The following is a 19,712-nucleotide window of genomic DNA, read 5'->3' on the forward strand; positions in this document are numbered from 1 at the left end:
CACCTTTCGGATTCCATTGTAGCTCCCAAAAGATATGATTTTATTTGATGTTGTACACTAGCTTCCCTTTCAAATGTTGAAGACTTTTGGAAATAATGAATTCAAAATTTTGTTCACAATGTCTATGAGAAAATCATTCTCCTATAAATTGCACATTGGTTGACCACATGGTATACAACTGTAACCATGGTCAAACCAGCCCCTTGCTGGAAATACCTGGTAATAGATGGCACCATCACAAGCATTGGCAGACCACATTCCGTCTAGCAGTACAATGCATGTTCACGCAGGCACATTTGTTATCCTGATGTGAACACTTGTTCTTCTTTACCCGTTCATTCAAAAAGGAAATTCATGATTTTTCTTAGTTTTGTGTTAGAGGCTGCATTGCTTCGACAGCTGCAAAATTGTTTGCAGGCTTGCACAATTTACCAAAGTGATAATGTTATATAATGACTGCAAGATTAGACATAGCCATCTTGGTTATGCAAATAAGGGTCAAATTTCATATTTTAAAAAGCCCATTGTTAAAGTTAAGATGACCCTTTGAAAATTCTTTATTGGCATGTTTCATTTTGTTCATGTCGAAGACCTCTTTGGAAATATACAGAAAGCTTGTAACATCGACTCACTTCCTCACACATGCACATGCGATCTCCCTTTGTTTTGCATGACATAATTACATAAACAGTTTGTCGAATTGTATCTAACTTTTGAAGGTACATAGAACTGGACTTCATAAACATATTTCAGCATAACTTCAAGTCCACTATCTCACATCCTCTGTGAATATGAAAGTCGAAATTGAGGCATACTTATATAAGGGTGTTATTGTTTTTGAATTTAATAGCATTACACCATACATAGTGCTGCTTCCATTGCTAGCTGTCCCCTTTTGAAATGTGTTGATGGCGGTTGACTAGTGTGTGGTGACCCCAAACACATCACCTAACTCGTCTTAAAGTGACAAGTTTCATACCTTGTTTTCTTTGTGTATCGACTTATTTTGCTGTTGACATTCTGTTCCTGAGGGCACCACATTCTACAAGCTTTGTCTTTTTAGTGAGTTCTCCATTTTCCGAAGTTTGCATATTGTTATTTCATCTTTATCACTTCAGTTTTCGTGACAACATATTACTACAAGGTTCCACAATTATTTTATATTCTTTTCAGTTTTTGTCGAGCCCACTGGAGGTAAGGGGAGACTAAGGGATCGCCTGCGGCGTCTGTGCATCTGTCGTCCGTCCGTCCGTCCGTCATCTGTCTCCGTAACGCTACAAAAACTTCAGTAACTCTTTACTCTGGGCTTCAATTGCAATCAAACTTCGAGGGAAGAGAGGTCATACAAAGTTTCACATTTTACCATATATGACGGTCACCTCAAGGTCAAAGCTCACAGGCAGGGGACAATGAACTTTAGGGCCCAATGTTAAGTTTTTATGGCGCGTTTCTATTATGGGTCATAACTTTTCATCCATAACTCCATTTGTGACCAAACTTGGATGGTAGATGTCCCTTGGGGAGTGGATGATCACCACAAGGTCAAAGGCCACAAGCAGGGGTCAACCAACTTTTAGAGCTCAATGTTATGTTTTTATAGCGCATTTTTATTTTGGGTCATAACTTTTGATCCATAACTCCATTTGTGACTAAACTTGGATGGTGGATGTCCCTTGGGGAGTGGATGGTCACCACAAGGTCAATGGTCACAAGCATGGGTCAACAAACTTTTAGTGCCCAATGTTAAGTTTTTATGGCGCGTTTCTATTATGGGTCATACTTTTGATCCATAACTCCGTTTGTGACCATACTTGGATGGTAGATGTCCCTTGGGAGTGGATGGTCACCACAAGGTCAAAGGTCACAGCAGGGGTCAATGAACTTTAAGAGCCCAATGTTCAGTTTTTATGGCACATTTCTTTTTTGTTATAAATTTTTACCCTTTTATATCTCGTTTTATCTGTTATATCTTTTTTTAATCTGTTATATCCCATTCGCGTACAATTTCTTATACGCGAATGGTACTTGCCTTGTCGTTGTTTTGCTTATGAAACCTTATTCTGCTTTATCAAAGAAAGTGAAATGTCTATGTTCTTTTTCGAAAAATGAAATAAAATTTGAATTTAATTGAGTTGAATTGAACTTAGCTGTTTTTAATGGTATCATTGGACATTTTGTTACATAAAAATATGAATTATACCTATTTTAGGGAAACCTACATCCATTACTGAGTTTTATAAAATCTTAGCCTGTCTTTTTGTCAGATTTAACTGTTTAAAGTAAACTTGACCATGGTACTGGACTTTAATCCAGAATTCTACATTCATTACAATTTCTCTCTCAATTATCACAAAATTTATCTTTCTAATTTATCAAGAGGAATCTCCATCGGGCAACAAATTGACGACCCAGCTATTGAAGATATGGAGTGGTGAATTTGAGCTGGACAGCATCTTTCATCTCAAATTGAAAGAGAAAGGTAATTAACTGTGTCACAGGTTTTGAAGGGGTTTGCCTTTGACTGGGTGTAGATTAAGATTTTCACACCAGTTTCATGTTCCAATCATTGTGATTATTGTGAATATTTACAAATTTGCAGTATTTGATTTGGAAAATTCCTTTCCCTATGAGATGGAGAGAAAACATATCTTTACTGTGACTAATTATTTTTACATGGTACAATGTATATTATTTGAGTACATGAATGTGCTCTGCTGTTGGGTTTGTGTGCTGCAAATGCTGTTTTATGCATCTTAGTCCTACATGCATAAATGTGCTGAAAGAGTGTAACATCTACTGTTATACAAATATGAAAAGAAACCAGATAGTGCATGTATGTCAAACAAGGAATTAAAATGATTTAATTGAATGCTTGTGTTTTATTAGTCACCTGAGCCAAAGGCTCAAGTGAGCTATTGCGATTGCCCTTCGTCCGTCGTGCGTCGTGTGTAAACTTTTTACATTTTCATCTTCTTCTTGAAAACCCCAAGACTGATTTTCATCAAACTTGGCAAGTATCATTCCTAGGGGGTTAGGAACTCAATTTGTTAAAATGGGCACCATGCCCCACCCAGGGGGCCCCCAGGGGGGCCCAAACCCCCCAAAATTAAGGAATCTGTAAAAATCTTCTATAGAACCAGAAGTGATAGAGCTAAGTTAATACTATGAGTTAGTACAGTGATGACTGTAGTTCCAAGTTTGTTCATGGCAGAATCAGGGGTGCCCCCCTTGGGACCTAGGGCAGGGGGAGGGGAGGGGTCCTAATGGGGCCTAAATTGTACATTTTCATCTTCTTCTTGAGAATCCCATGACCCATTTTCACCAAACTTGGCAGGTAGCATCCCTAGGGGATTAGGATCTCAATTTGTTAAAATGGCACCATGCCCCACCCAGGGGGCCTGCAGGGGGGCCCAAACCCCCCGAATAAAGGAATCTTTAAAAATCTTCTCTAGAATCAGAAGTTAAAGAGCTAAGATAATACTATGAGTGAGTACATTAATGACTGTAGTTTCAAGTTTGTTCATAGCAGATCCAGGGGTGCCCCTCTTGGGGGCAGGGGGGGGGGGGGGTTGGGAAGGTCCAAATGGGGGCCTGTACATTTTCATCTTCTTCCTGAAAACCTCATGATGGATTTTCGTCAAACTTGGCAGGTAGCATCCCTAGGGGGTCAGGATCTCAATTTATCAAATGGGCACCATGCCCCACCCATAGGGGCCCAGGGGGCCCCAATCCCCCCAAATTAAGGAATCTTAAAAAATTTGGGCCCTTATTGTACATTTTCATCTTCTACTTGAGAATGCCTGGTCAAATTTTAGTAGAGCTGTGAATAATTTAGATTAGTGACTGCGTGAAAGGTGAACTTGCGATACTCAGGTGAGCGCTAGACCAGCGGGTCTCTTGTTAAATTATTAAACCAGTAATAATATAAAAACTGTTGCCAATGTCCCATTTCATAACGCATACACATCTAATGATATTGTACACTGTACCAGGTAATACTATATTAATTAAAAGTGAATATAATGCTCATGCTAGATACTTGGAGATACCTGTCTGGAGTTAGGCAGATAGATATGAAATCAGATTCCTGTTACAAAAATTTGAATTTGATATTGTATGCCTTTTAGAAACTTGCCTTCAAGACTAAGTAATGAGCAAAGTACACATTGATGAGTATACACTGTATCATAAAGACAGGTCATAATCAATGGTAAGTGGGGTAGGGGTGCTTGCATACAAATGACTATCTGATATATAAGTGAATATTGTAAATTAAGGAATCATTTTATTGACATCATTGGAGAGAGAAAATATTTTGTTGAGAATGCCTCAGTAAAAGTCACATTCAAAAGTGCACTGGGATGAACTTAATCAAATAATTGGTAGTATGTCTATATCCCATGATGTAGGAACTACTAATTGCTTACACTGTAGAAACATTCCAGATTTTGAGCTGGAATGTTGAAACATGACATAAAAAAAAATTGCAGGCTTTGTTTGCAATGACAAGCAGTTGGTGATACATGTATGAATGCTTGCTCTGGTTGGTGGTAATGCAACATTACCAGAGACTCCAACCCCAAGCATCTTCTGATCTGGAGATTCTCCCGCCTGAAACCCCTAGCAAACGGGAGACTCCAAGTTTATGTGCCCAAAGCGCGAAGTTCTTTGCAGCCGTGCTATCTAAGGCTTAATTAGCTCACCTGAGCCAAAGGCTCAAGTGAGCTATTGCGATCGCCCTTCGTCCGTCGTCCGTCGTGCGTAAACTTTTACATTTTTATCTTCTTCTTGAAAACCCCAAGACTGATTTTCATCAAACTTGGCAAGTATCATTCCTAGGGGGTTAGGAATTCAATTTGTTAAAATGGGCACCATGCCCCACCCAGGGGGCCCCCAGGGGGGCCCAAACCCCCCAAAATTAAGAAATCTGTAAAAATCTTCTTCTCTAGAACCAGAAGTGATAGAGCTAAGTTAATACTATGAGTTAGTACATTGATGACTGTAGTTTCAAGTTTGTTCATGGCAGAATCAGGGGTGCCCCCCTTGGGACCCAGGGGAGGGGGGTGGGGAGGGGTCCTAATGGGGCCTAAATTATACATTTTCATCTTCTTCTTGAGAACCCCATGACCAATTTTCACCAAACTTGGCAGGTAGCATCCCTAGGGGGTTAGGATCTCAATTTGTTAAAATGGGCACCATGCCCCACCAAACCCCCCAAAATGAAGGAATCTTTAAAAATCTTCTCTAGAATCAGAAGTCATAGAGCTAAGATAATACTATGAGTGAGTACATTAATGACTGTAGTTTCAAGTTTGTTCATAGCAAATCCAGGGGTGCCCCTCTTGGGGGCAGGGGGGGGGGGTTGGGAAGTCCAAATGGGGGCCTGAATTGTACATTTTCATCTTCTTCCTGAAAACCTCATGATGGATTTTCGTCAAACTTGGCAGGTAGCATCCCTAGGGGGTCAGGATCTCAATTTATCAAAATGGGCACCATGCCCCACCCAGAGGGCCCCAGGGGGCCCCCAATCCCCCCAAATTAAGGAATCTTTAAAAATTTCAGCCCTTATTGTACATTTTCATCTTCTACTTGAGAAGCCTGGTCAAATTTTTAGTAGAGCTGTGAATAATTTAGATTAGTGACTGCGTGAAAGGTGAACTTGCGATACTCAGGTGAGCGCTAGACCCGCGGGTCTCTTGTTTTCAACATAGAATGGCATTAAGTAAGAAATGCTTTCCAACGGGAGCCAGGACAGGAAAAATTAAATCTCAAGCGGGAGAACGGGAGATTTTGCAAAAATGGGCTTTTGGCTTGAGATCTCCCATCGAAAGCGGAAGAGTTGGAGTCTCTGCATTACGCTCACATTCATTTCCCTCAGTCATATCACCTGTAGAGCCCCTACATCAGGGTGGTCCACAACTTGAAATTTTAGCATGTCGCAGTGGAAAAAAGTGATCTTGAAAGTATGTGTGCGCGAAGCGCACATCACGAGCGCAAAGTCCCTTGCGGCCGGGGTCCAGGGCCCGCTTAAGGGCCCTGGAAGCTCTAGGGTTCTAGATGCTCTCTGGTGCTATCTTAGCCATATTTTGAACACTTTGATCACCATGATAACTCTGCAATGCCAGGATAAAAATCATTAATATAGTAGTCTCTTGGCTCTCATCTACATACGTAGCTCGGATCGGAAACATCGCATTAACAAAGCGCGGAAGCCTTCGCTAATGCTCAATACAACACAGATAAATCGCCGCTAAAAATGCCACTAAATGCGACATTTTCACGGAGATGTAGTGAGCGTTGTGAGGGGCATATTCTCACAGAAACAATGCAGAAACTCCGTATCTTTTGTTGGCAGCAGTTCCTAAATAATAAATGAAAGAGAAGTAGGTGCCGATGGTGAAGATTCTGTTTTCTTTTAGGCCTTTCCTGTTTCACCATTGCAATAATTAACCATCTCTACATCGCAACAACGCGCCCCGTGTACTAACATTGTTTTTGCTTTCTCGCCGTCTGCTCGACCACGTGGTAGGCCTACTGCATGCAGATGCGCGATCGAGAAGCGAAAACTTTCGGGATATCGTTGCACTTTCCTTTCTAGGTATAGGCCTACTGCGGTAGTTTGGCCATGACATCAAAGAGATATCATACAAAAATGTACCTTCCTGATTACACGAGTGATGGTCGTTATTCCTGAGGTTTATTTAATCATAAAGTGAAACGATTCATCATTACTGAGTACTTCGAAGGTCTGTAACAACACTAAAGGTCGGTACTACAGATTAATGTTCAAAATAAACAAAACTGATTACGTTCAGAGATTAACAAACATTTGTTTCTTTATTATTTTCCGATCAACGAACCTTCAGAAAACAATCTAGTATTATCTATCATCGTTATTGTTTCGGAATAACAAACCTTCAGAGTATAAGAAAACTGTAACCGTCTTGGGGCCGAAATTATACTGGTAGAACGTTCGAAATAACAAAACTGATTTCGTTTGGATATAAATGAACATTTTATGATTAACGTTCATTCAGAATTAAGAATGGAGAGTATTATTTTATCATATATTCTTTCGGAGTAACGAACCCTCAGAGTACAAAAACTGTAACTGTTTTGGGGCCGTAGTTTTATTCCGAAATTATATTGGCAGAAAGTACGAAATAACAAAACTGTTTTTGCTTGGAAATAAACGAACATTTCTTTGTTTTCCGATTAACGATCGTTCAGAATTAAGAATCTATAGTATTTTATCATCATTATTCTTTCGGATTAACGAACCTTCAGAGTAAAAGAAAAGTGTAAATGTTTTGGGGCCGTCGTTTTATTCCGAAATTTCACTGGCAGAACGTTCGAAATAACAAAACTGATTTCATTGTGAAATTAACGGACAATTTTTTCTTTATTATTTTTGGATTAACGAACCTTCAGAATAAAGAATCTAGCATTATTCTATCATTATAATTTCTGTCGGAGTAACGAACCCTCAGAGTAAGAAAACTGTAACTGTTTTGGGGCAGTCGTTTTATTCCGAAATTTCACTGGCAGAACGTTCGAAATGACACACTGATTTCGTTTTGAAATTTACGGACATTTTTCTTTATTTATTTTTCGGTGAAAATTTCATCCTAATCTGTTCCCAAATTTTGACTTATTTTGCGAATAGAGAGACAGACAGGCAGACAAACGAACAAACAAACCAAAGCAGCGAAGAAATACAACCTTTGGCTGAGGGGGGCATGCATTTCATATCGTTTGTTTTTGCGTAACCCGACGACAAGCGTGACAACAAGCGAGCACGTGTCAGCCTTACTCAGCCTCCCTCGGCCTCCGACCCTCTCTTTCTGTCCTGTCTCTCCCTCTCACAATACCGTCATGTATGTACACACAGGCGGCTGTCTGTGGCTAGGTGTAACTTCACACAAATTGCTGTGTGTGTGGATCCCGAATCAGAGCGCAATCCCATGGCATGTACATGTGAGTGAGCAAGTGTGTGACGTGGTGGTGTGCTAGTACTGTAGCTACATGTATGTTGTTGAGCCGCGTTGTTGTGATCGGTGCGGTGTCTGTGTGGATAACTTTTTGCGCTTGTAAACTGCTGCTCCTTTCAACAAGGAGCACGCTTACAAGTCGTTTGCAAGTTAGTTATTTTTAGCATGTCGCAGTTTTTTTGGCATGGCGCTTAGAATGTCACGCAAAAACTTTAGCATGTCGCAGCAACATGCTAAAACCCCTCGTGGACCTCACTGCCTACATACTGTGGAATTGTCACGTTAGACAAAGCATTCGTACTATACAGGATACTCCCGTTACTATGACGGTTGTAACAAAATTTCAATTTAGGGAAATTAAGTTTTGGGTCCAAAAATCGTTGTCAGTAGAGTCTATGATACAAAATTCACTCTTAACAAACAAAATTGTGGGAAGATTTTTGTTATCTGAATGAAATCATTTTTTTAGTTCCATTGATAAAGAAAAAAACATACTGTGCTCTGTTGTAACAAAATGTGGATCGCTTACAAAATACATAGCAGAATATTTAGAGCGTCACCGCATGAGTGAACACTTCGCATTTCAGTATGTTTTAGAAATCGCTGTGCGTTCACTTTCTGTGTCAGACACTATTTCCGAGGAGAACTTGCATTATTACTGGTATATATGAATCTGGAGTGAAATAAGGTTGCTTTATTATTTCCCAGGTTTGTTATTATGAAACACAAATTTAGATATACCTAGATGTGTTTTAATATTTTGAAAGTGAAATGGAGTTTGTTATTCCAAACATTTGTTGTGTCATTTCAAAGGTTTACCATATTTGTTGGCGATAAGGCTGCACTATTTTTAAAATAAAGCTGTAAAGTTGGGGTGAGGCGTATACACCAGCACAAGTGAATTATTGTCTTTCCAACGCAGACAGTCACCTCCCTAATACCTCACATAATCATGTATAATGGGGCTATGCAATGTGCCAATGAGCAATATGATATCAACCACTGAATTAATCAGTCTTACAGACAATGCTATATTCTGCAATCAAGTGACAGCAAAAAAAAAAAATAAATAAATTCGAAAGTGATGGGAATCTTTGTTATTCCGAAGGTTTGTTTAATAGTCCATTTGTAAAAAAGAAAAGAAAGGCGAGTATACTTAATAAACTTCCGACTTCAGAATTACTAATCTGATATTACCTTCAAAGGAATCTTTTTCTTTTTTGGATTGGCAAGCCTGTGGGATAACACGCTTGATTTGGTTTTCAGATTGGCGGATCTTCGGAACGATGAACCTTTTATCACTACTTTAATTATGAACTTTCGGAATGAGGAAACTTTGATAGAATGAAGCTTCAGGTAAAAATCTCTCAATTTAACGAGCCTTAGGAATAACAAATTCTAGGGATAGTGAACCTTCGGAACAACGCTCCTGAATAACAAACCTTCGATAACAAACTTTCGGAATAACGAGCCTTCAGAAGATCAAACCTCTGAAATAACCAACTGTAACCAAATCCTAAACTATCACTGTTTATTATGCCTCCACCGTGAAGAGTCACCGGAGGCATTATGTTTTTGGGTTGTCCGTCCGCTCGTCTGTCCATCCGTCCCTCCATCTGTAATCAATTTTGTGGAAAGTGTAACTAAAAAGACCATTTGAGACCTATTAAATGTTGCATACATGTATATGTATGAGTAGGCAGAGTTGGAGTTGTGCCTATCAACTTTTGGATGCACGTGCTCAAGGCCAAATGTCAAAAGGTCAAGGTCAAATGCACAAAATTTCACTACATTGTATTTCCCCCATATCTATGCAATGCCGGAAGGTATTTTACTTCTGGAGTCTCCGAAAGAGACTACATTGAGAGACCTGCTTTGCGCACGCGCAGTCATATCGCTTTTCTACGCACGAGTATTCAAATGTAGATCCCCTATCGCAGTCAAATTATCTGGTTTTTCATTGCGTTTTCGCAGTTCTGACAGTTCTAGAAACCTGCAGTAAGTGGAATTTAGATTTCCGCAATCTTCCTATATCGTACAACGATTATTTGGTGCTTAGCAAGGCGGCAAGCACAGCCTCTTGTAGCTGCCTCATTCCACAAAATCTTGCGGTGGCTACATCGTGATGGAGGCACAACAGCTCCAGCAGCTGCATCATCCGGCTAAGCCCGGCGCAGCGGAAAGCATCAACGTTGTTTGCGAAGAACGTTCCTCTCCGACAGACAATAAAGTCAAGCCGAAAAAGAAATTAGTTAAGTTGGATACGGGTTCCGGTACTAACATGGCGGGTAAAGTGCCGCAATCGAAGTGGGGCCCAAAGACGGCCGAAAAATCCTCGGATGTCGAGGACAGACTATTGAGACTGGAAAGTCTTCTGAGTAAAGTGGTTGACGCGCTGCCCAGTGTAAACTCCACGCCGAAACCGGCATCGCGCCATTTTGTGGCGTACGATGAGGCGCACAGCGCCGGACAGTGTGAAATCCCTGAAACTGATTTTCAACAGTGTGGGGAGCTGCACGTGCGTGACACGGGCGAAGCCAACAGGGAAGAAGGCGAATTTGCATCAGACGCGGCAGACGTCGTGCAAGAAATTCCCGTTCTCGCAGCAAAATTGGCCAAGCCGGGTGATACGGGGATACCGGTGGACGAGGACTTAGCCAGCTCTACTACTTACCTCATCAGCCACCTGCTACGCCAGTCGAATAACGAAACTCCAGACGAACTCGAGTAGGGTGTGAAGGGATTTATTGAACCAGGCCCGAGACACTCGGGTGGTGCCGTCAATAGAGGGCGTTAACAAGTAACATGAACAAACTGTCTAACAACAATCCCTGGCGTGACTGCCTTTTTCTTCTTTCTTTCCTTCTTATTAGATCGATCAATATAAAAAAAAAATATTGATAACACAAACAAATGCAGATCACCATTGGGCTTATAAATTACCCATAAGGAGTTGGCTATAACCATTTACAGTAACTTACCATGACTAAATTAAATAAAAAATCCTACTGGCCGTTAAACTGCAACACTGATTACCTTCATTATGCGATAGGAAGTGCATGCGTCTAAAATTACACTCAACAAAAGAAAACTCTTCAACATAAAACTGTTATTGCACACAATATCAATTTACACTCATCGATTTCTTATCAAGATCAAGATATAATAAAAGTATATAGATTAAAACATCATATCACAAAAATAAAACTTGCATTGGCTTTACAATAATTCTGACCATTAGAAATCTTTACCATGTGTAGTGGTTAAGAAACACAATGTGCTGACATAAACTTCACACCGTGTATAATAACATCTTTATAATCATACACTCAAATCACCCTGATCACATCTTCTATATCCCCTTCTGTCGCTAAATGAAAAACTGAATAGGGATAACTACAACGTGTACTATACTATTATAAACAGCCAGGCCCGCGTACATTGTATGTGGCGGGTCCCAACAAGGCAAGCTAAACTATTATATAAAAACTTCAGTCACATAATATGGAGATAATCATCGGAAACGATGAAGGCTTTGTTACTTTACAATCCCCTGAAAAAAAAAAAATTAAGATGCCTACAAAATAGGCAGGACTTGCATTGGGACCAAATATACTGGTTACCAATGGAACAACAGCGTAGAACTATCACAATCATCTAACAAAAACAATGGTAATTCTAAGGACCTGAACAGAACCATCTAAATGTCACAAAATCACCATCCAAAAAATAATATAAACTTGATTACATACACAGGCAAAAATAAGCATGATCCGTATATCCGTAAGGCCAGGTTGTTCATTTGGTACTCACATGACCATCTATACAATAAAACACAGGCTTAAAACTGATTGCTACTTAAGCATAATCGTTGGATGACTGTGAGTCTGGGGACTACTTATTGTCCAATAATATAAATACTGACAAGTTACCTATGAATTTGATTAAGAATAAATAGTAACACGAAATAAACTGATCAATAAAAAATTCTCATAACCAAGAGGGGGTTCACAAAAACAGCTTTGAGCCACAATCAGTGGAGAGGTGGGTATCATCATAGGAAAAACAACTGAAACTGTAGATGAAATGTCAGGTTAATTGTAAAACCCGATCATAAAATCATTCGTTTTATAATGACCGCATTGGCACAATCTTCTGTAATTTCAATAACAGATATCACTAAACCACCATATAAAACAACACCAAAATATATGGCAAGTGAGAAAATAGTTTGGCATAATAACACCAACAAAAATTATCAACCCCAGGATATTCCTCATTAAAACAGGCAACCCCATGCCGATGGCTCTGATGGGTATGCTCAATAAAATAACCAACACATGATGTACCTGCAACTTCTTGCAAGCAGTACTTAGCAATAAACTAACAAATTCCACAAAATATTACTATTAATACACTAAGCTGAAAACTGAATAGTGTATTCAACTATTCATACTAAAACATCTTGTTCTTAAGATAAAATTATCATTATCCGTAAGAATCTTCTATCCTGAATAAAAGAGTGGAAATGGGAACAAATAACAAATAATTACACTTCACTCCTACAGTGTAACTCGTTATATGTACTACTACCTTGCACATGCTACATTTGGTATACATTGTGAAAGGCATACAATCATCAACATATCAACATAAATAACTAAACATCATTGCCATTTATCATTCACATACTCTATCAAAACAATCAAGATTAACTTTAAGATCAAAAATAACATTAAGATCACAACCTCTTATATTTCTCCTTCCCTACTCCTTTCTTTATGCTGTCATTACATATATACTAATTTCAATCATTACGCAACCTTTCACTTCTCCTTCCCCAATTCTTTCCGTATACTATTATTACTATTACAATCAATGTAACTTCCTTTCATTTCTCCTTTCCTATTTCTTTCCTTACACATTCATTACTGTTACAATCATAACAATACAAATACTGTCAAATACAATCAGAACACAACTTCTCTTTACTTCTCATTCCCGTATTTCCTTCTACATACAATCATTACTATTAAAATCACTATCAAAGCTAACCTCATTTTCCTCCAACATCAATAAGATTAAACATCATAATGCGCATATCATAACATCATGTGTGCATATAACATACCATTATACATATACAATGATAAAACATCTCAATTATCACATTTCTCTTTACCTTCTTACCAACTAGTAAATTAGAAACAAACAATATTATTCAATTAACAATATTTAACTTCAGACTTAAGGGCCTAACATTAGATTATAAGAAACACAATCATTCATATAACCGTTAATCATCACGTTTCATTCTTCCTCTTCCCCTGTCACAACAAATAACAATGACGACAAGATTACAAGACAAAGACAAGCAAGAAATACATGTACGTGAAGGACATACTGTGGCAGAGTTCAATATAAACATTAAATCAATAGTTTAAAAAAAATTAAACATCAACATAATGTCCATCTGATTTCCGGAAAAAAAAAAAAAACTTACGTGTATCACAGATTGGAGAAATTACTAGGGGCTTCTAGGTGATTCCATCATAGTCTGGAGCTTGATTGCCAAATACTCGAGCATCAAGAATGAATTACGACAAGCGATGCCACAGGGCACAGCGACTGAGAGGAAAAAAGACGAGAAGAATGCGATAAAAACACGATGAGGATGTAGACAAGACAGAATCAAATTCAGGGCCAGGTACAGATGACATGAGAGATCCGTGGCACCCCACACATCGTTTTGTGTGATGGAGCGGGGAACTGTAGAACATACTGATGGCTGGCGGCTGACATATACGACTCCGCGAGGCTGGAGAAGATGAACATCCCAGGACTGCTCAACCGGATGATGAACAGAATCTCAGCTCACGAGTAAGATGAAGGACACTCAGGTGATGAACGTGCACAGAAAGATATGAAGACGGGACAGAATATGTGGAGACGGATACAGGAACGGTGAGGGGACAGCAACCGCAACGAGCCAGAACAGTGCTGCGATGCCGGAGTCGTTGAGCTGCTCGCATACATGTCCGCGTGCAAGCGATGCACACGGCCACAGCATCATAGTACACATCTCGCCCAGAATGCTTGGACTGTAGGCAAGCTACAGCTGGAGGCTGGTGGAGGTTGTGCATCTGGCTGCCGACCAACAATCACGGGAACGGGTAGGGACGTCACTCACACAGTTCACATAGAATACATGGTTGCTGCGCGATGCTTGCGTACCACTTCGTCTGCACGCGAAGCTCGGTGTGTGCCGGTGGACCCGGGCCTGGTCCACCACCATCAGGGTGGAGGGGCTGCGCCTGTGTGTCGGCACATGTGCCCACGTGTATTATACGTGGGGCTATCCAGTCACAAGGTTGGAACACCTACCCGACGTTATCACAACAAATGACATGCTGAACGTCTGACCTCAAGGCTTGAGCGAGGTTCCGTTGATTCCTAGTTAGTTACGCGTTCTAAAATGGGTCGTTGCATTGATCCTGACGCTGCCACCACGCCAGTCGAATAACGAAACTCCAGACGACCTCGAGTAGGGTGTGAAGGGATTTATTGAACCAGGCCCGAGACACTCGGGTGGTGCCGTCAATAGAGGGCATTAACAAGTAACATGAACAAACTGTCTAACAACAATCCCTGGCGCTAGAAGAAAAAGTGTTGGAAGAGACGGCGTCTAAGTACCCAGCCCTGAGCAACTGTGTTTACCTCGTTACACCGAAGGTGAACGGCCCGATCTGGGATAACCTACCGCAACACACACGCAGTAGAGATGCTAAGTTACAGCGTGTGCAGAAGTCGCTGACAAAGGGCCTGAGCGCGCTAATACAGTCCTTCCCATCACCTCGGCTGACTGGCACACAGCAGGACGCATTGGCATTGCTGTGCAATGCCAATTTTGAACTCAATTCGTTGAGGAAAGAGCTTATCAAGCCGGACATGGCAGCCACTCTCATCTTTGCAAACCTTCCACTCCCGTCACTAAATTCCTATTCGGGGATGAATTGGGAAAGAGAATGAAAGATCTCAGAGAGGAGCAGAAAGCTCCATCAGGGGTGATGAGAAACCCAATTTCGCGGCCACAGTCTAGTACATACCACCCGTACAGGGGAGCAGCTTTCTCCAAGCGACAATACAGAAGCGCCGGCTGGACTGCAAGTTCAGCTGCTTCAACACACAGACCAACACAGCCGGCGGTAGTAGCAGGCCTTTTTTAGGTCAGCGCCCTCAGTGGGGTCACAGCAAGCAGCCACCACCCCACACAGCGAGCCGCCCCCCACAACAGGCTCCTCAGCACAGGCCTCCAATGCAGCGCAAGAAATAACTACCAGCATACCCAAAGAGGTAGGTAGTTTCGATTCACATCATGATCATACATGCAGTCCCCAATGTATTTGTACATGTGTGCAATGTATTCCAAGGAAGCTCCAGTGGCAGTCGGAGGTCGAGTGAGGCTTTTTTACAGGCGATGGTGCCAAATCACAGCTGATCCATTTATTTTGGCAGCAATCGGGGGTTACAAAATTGAGTTTGAAGAAGCATGTATGCCCCCTAGGAGGGATAGGCCCTTCATTCAATACAAACCAAACCAGCACAATTCAGCTTGTATTGACAGAGAGATCTCAAGCTTACTGACTATTGTTACCGAAGAATGTGGTCATGAAGAAGGAGAATTTCTCTCCAACATTTTCACACGACCCAAGAAAAATGGGGGTATCCGACTAATACTTGATTTGTCAGATTTAAACAAGTGTGTGAGTGTACAACACTTCAAAATGGATAACATTCATACAGCTGCCCTTTTAATCTCCCTAGGAGATTTCCTAGCCTCAGTCGACCTCCAAGATGCTTACTACTCCATCCCTATTGACACTGAATACAGAAAATTCTTGAAATTTCCATGGAAAGGGAAATTTTCCAGATTCATAGTCCTACCAAATGGGCTCAGCACAGCGCCCAGACTTTTCACCAAGCTCATGAAACCTGTTTTCGCTACACTGAGAGAAATGGGGCACATAGTATTAGGCTACCTTGATGATACTCTCATTATCTGAGAGTCAATAGAACAAGCAAAGGAGGCTGTACGTGCAACCACAAATCTCCTGTCTGAACTAGGTTTCGTAGTCCACGAGGAGAAATCTATGCTAGAACCCCAACAAGAGCTCACATTCTTAGGGTTTAAGATGCACACGGGTGATATGACTATCTCCCTGCCAGAAGAGAAAATGCAGGACATTATCACAGTCTGTTCAGATTTGCTTGACAATACTAGACCCACAATCAGGCAGGCGTCACATGTTATCGGGAAGATAATAGCTACTTTCCCTGGAGTCCAACATGGCCCTCTTTTCTACAGATGCCTAGAACATGACAAAATTGCCGCCCTTAAAGCTAACAAAGGCCATTTTGACAGACCTATGAAGCTGTCATTAGAAGGGAAAGAAGAGCTCAAATGGTGGATTAATCATGTCATTGAGGAATGTGCACCTATTAAAGCGTAACAGACCTACACTTGAGCTGCGTACAGACCTAGTGGGCTTGGTTGGGGAGCCACAAATCTGTCCATGGAAACAGGAGGCAGATGGAATGATCTTGAAATGAAAAGAGCTAGAAATAATATCAATTACCTGGAAACACTGGCAGCCGGGTTTGGACTGATGTTCTTTGTTCTTCTTTACATGATGTTCACGTCCTCCTTAGGTCAGATAACACAACAGCAGTTGCTTATTTGAATAACATGGGAGGTATTAAGTCCAAGGATTGTGACAGTGCAGCTAGAGACATATGGAGGTGGTGCATGGAACGTAACATTCGGGTTACTGCAGCACACCTTCCAGGGATTGAGAATGCTGAGGCAGACAGCAGGTCTAGAAAGTTCAGTGACCAAAATGAATGGATGCTTAACAAGCAAGCCTTTAACAAACTAGTTTCAGTTTTTGGGCTTCCAGACATTGATCTCTTTGCTTCCAGACTAAACAACCAACTTGAGAGGTATGTCACTTGGTTGCCAGATCCAAATGTAGAAGCCGTAGATGCATTTACGTTGGATTGGGAAGAATTCAAATTCTATGCCTTTCCCCCATTCTGTCTCATCCCAAGATGTCTTCAAAAAATTAGGGCAGATAGAGCTGAAGGCATAATGGTAGTGCCAAATTGGCCCACACAGGCATGGTTTCCTAAGCTGAAAAGGATGTTAAAGGGTGAAGCACTGCTAATTACAAGGAGTAGGAACCTATCAACACAACCTGTAACGCAAGAACCACATCCCTTGTATGATCGAATTGATCTTCTCAATTCGGTTATGCGGCAGCCCTTCGAAAGGACAGGACTAAAGAAGGAAATTGTGGACATTTTGGCCGCTCCTTGGAGAGCCTTTACCCAGAAGCAATATTGTGTGTACATAATTTGGTTTTTGGTTTGGTTTATTTCTGCATTTTCTTTCTCCGAATACAATTGCAAATGAAAACAGAATGATGCAGATAACATACAAATCAATACAAAGAAAAAAATCATTTGTGTAACAACATCAATCTGAAGTGACATATGAATCAAAATAACATATTAAGGCATACTGTATCTATTAACAGAGGAGAAATCAATACAGGGGACCGTCATCATAAGCAGAGCTTGACGTGGATGAGGCCCTATCTGAATATGTGATACCAATATAATACAACACCAATTATATATGTACTCATAAAACTCTTAATCTTAATGCACGAAACACATTTTGCTAGAGAAAAAAAAACAGAAAAGAAAAATGTAGTAACTTGGCGCTTTAAAACAAGAAAAATAAAACAGCACACAGCACCATTGACTACTGCATGGTATAGTAGACAATAAAAGTGTAGGTGTGTGCGAGTGACAGTGTGTCGTGAGTGCAGGTGACAGTGTAAGAGAGAATAAAGGCTGTAGCATGCCTATTTTGGGGGTAAGGTATGCGCTTTACTGAATGTATGCAATATCATTATCAAAGAAAGGAACGGGAGGGAATGGAAAAAAAAAAACACTTTGCATGGATCAGGGCTGACTGAGACTTAAGAAAAAAAAAAAAGAAAGAAAAAATACTTTGATCAAAGACTACTAACTGGAAACATATTTCAATAATAAATACTTTTTTAAATGAGCTTTAAAGGAAAAAAGTGAAGTACACTGCTTTAATTGATCAGGTAGGTTATTCCAGACATCGGGACCGTAATGTGTAATTGATTTCTGAGCTAAAACAGTTTTGGGGTTTACAAGGTGAAAGTCTGTTGAACGGCGAGTTGGATATGTGTGTATATTCAAATTTAAGTGAAAAATATTATGAAATAAAGAGGGAAGTTGATTTGTTGCGTACTTGTACATAAATATACCTGTTTGTAAAATGTGGATGTCCTGAAGCTTCAAAGTATGCAAACGATGAAATGAAGGATCTGTATGAGATAAATATGTGGAATCAGTAATAATGCGAATAGCACGCTTTTGGAGTAAATACAGTGAATTCAGTTTAGTAATTATTCATCGCATAATTGGGACAGGTTGGGAGTAGCAAACACGGCCCCTTTAAGCGGGGTGCCTGATTTCGCGATGAGCACTCACCATACACTAATGGCATACGACATATACATGTAGTGCACAGACACACGCACACACACACACACATGCATACTGACGTACTGTACATGTACGTGAATACACAACCACGCTACCCTCGGCGCGACCCTCTAGCTCTCCCTGCATTTTCGCAATGATGTAGAGTAATCGCAACCGGGTTCTTCTTCTGTCATCTCTCTTCGAACACAAAATATGTTGATTAAAAGCTAGCACATTCTTAAACATTCGTAGAATTCTTGGACACGTAGGGCATTCCGTATAAATACATATCCACAACCATGGGAAATGATTACCCAGAACTGATGTGGGAACGTCAATGAAAAGTCCTTCAATCATTCAATCATCACGGCCTGATTGTTTATATACTTGCCGCGATCACTGCACTGTACATGTGTTGTCAATATGTAGCGATCTAGCTCGCCATATATACACATGTACAGAAAAGCGAAGGCGGGCAGCGAGCTGAAATGTACCTGTACTGGATGGACGGAGGTCAAAACACACCAGTCCGAAGCTTGCTTTGTAAATTCGATGTAAACGACAACTGATAGGGAATCTTTGAAATATTGCGTGGTATTTTGGTCGATTTTTTGTGTAAAATATCAACAAAATCAAAGATCGCTTGAAGAAAAATTGTCCCGTTTATCAGAGGTCCCCACCCGATTATCCAGTGAAAAAAACATGCATTGGAAATATTTCTGGGAAGCGTATGTCATTTAAGCGAGGTTCCCGATTATCAGATGCCCGATTATGCGATGAATACTGTACTACAATTTCCCCATACAATATTTGAATACAATATATGAGGCAAAATTAAAGAATTATATAAAATAATCAGGGATTGTTCTGATAAGAGATCTTTCAACTTCCAGAGTACGCCAATATTTCTTGATAGGGTCCTTTGTAGACAGGATATATGTTGACTTCATTTCATGTCAAATGAAAATCGATTGTAATACCTAAAAATCTAATTACCTGTTTCTCGCAAAAAGAAAACCCATCAATTGATATATTGACATTAAGATCCTGTGAGTAGGGTTTTATAAAATGAACAAAATTTGTCTTGTTAACATTCAAAGATAACTTGTTTGATTCAAACCAATTCAATATATTCAA

At 40.4% G+C, this 19,712-nt stretch overlaps 1 protein-coding gene across 2 annotated transcripts in view; it reads left to right on the forward strand.

Moving 5' to 3' along the window:
- LOC140230548 (leucine-rich repeat-containing protein 61-like) overlaps positions 1 to 19,712 on the forward strand; it is a 140,771-nt gene that overhangs the window by 31,904 nt on the left and 89,155 nt on the right. For both annotated transcript variants that reach the window (XM_072310693.1, XM_072310692.1), the window contains exon 2: positions 2,378 to 2,479. In XM_072310693.1, coding sequence (XP_072166794.1) covers positions 2,378 to 2,479 — 102 coding nt within the window. The remainder of the gene's footprint in view (positions 1 to 2,377; positions 2,480 to 19,712) is intronic.

Source organism: Diadema setosum, chromosome 7 (assembly GCF_964275005.1).
Source record: "Diadema setosum chromosome 7, eeDiaSeto1, whole genome shotgun sequence".
Taxonomy (NCBI): domain Eukaryota; kingdom Metazoa; phylum Echinodermata; class Echinoidea; order Diadematoida; family Diadematidae; genus Diadema; species Diadema setosum.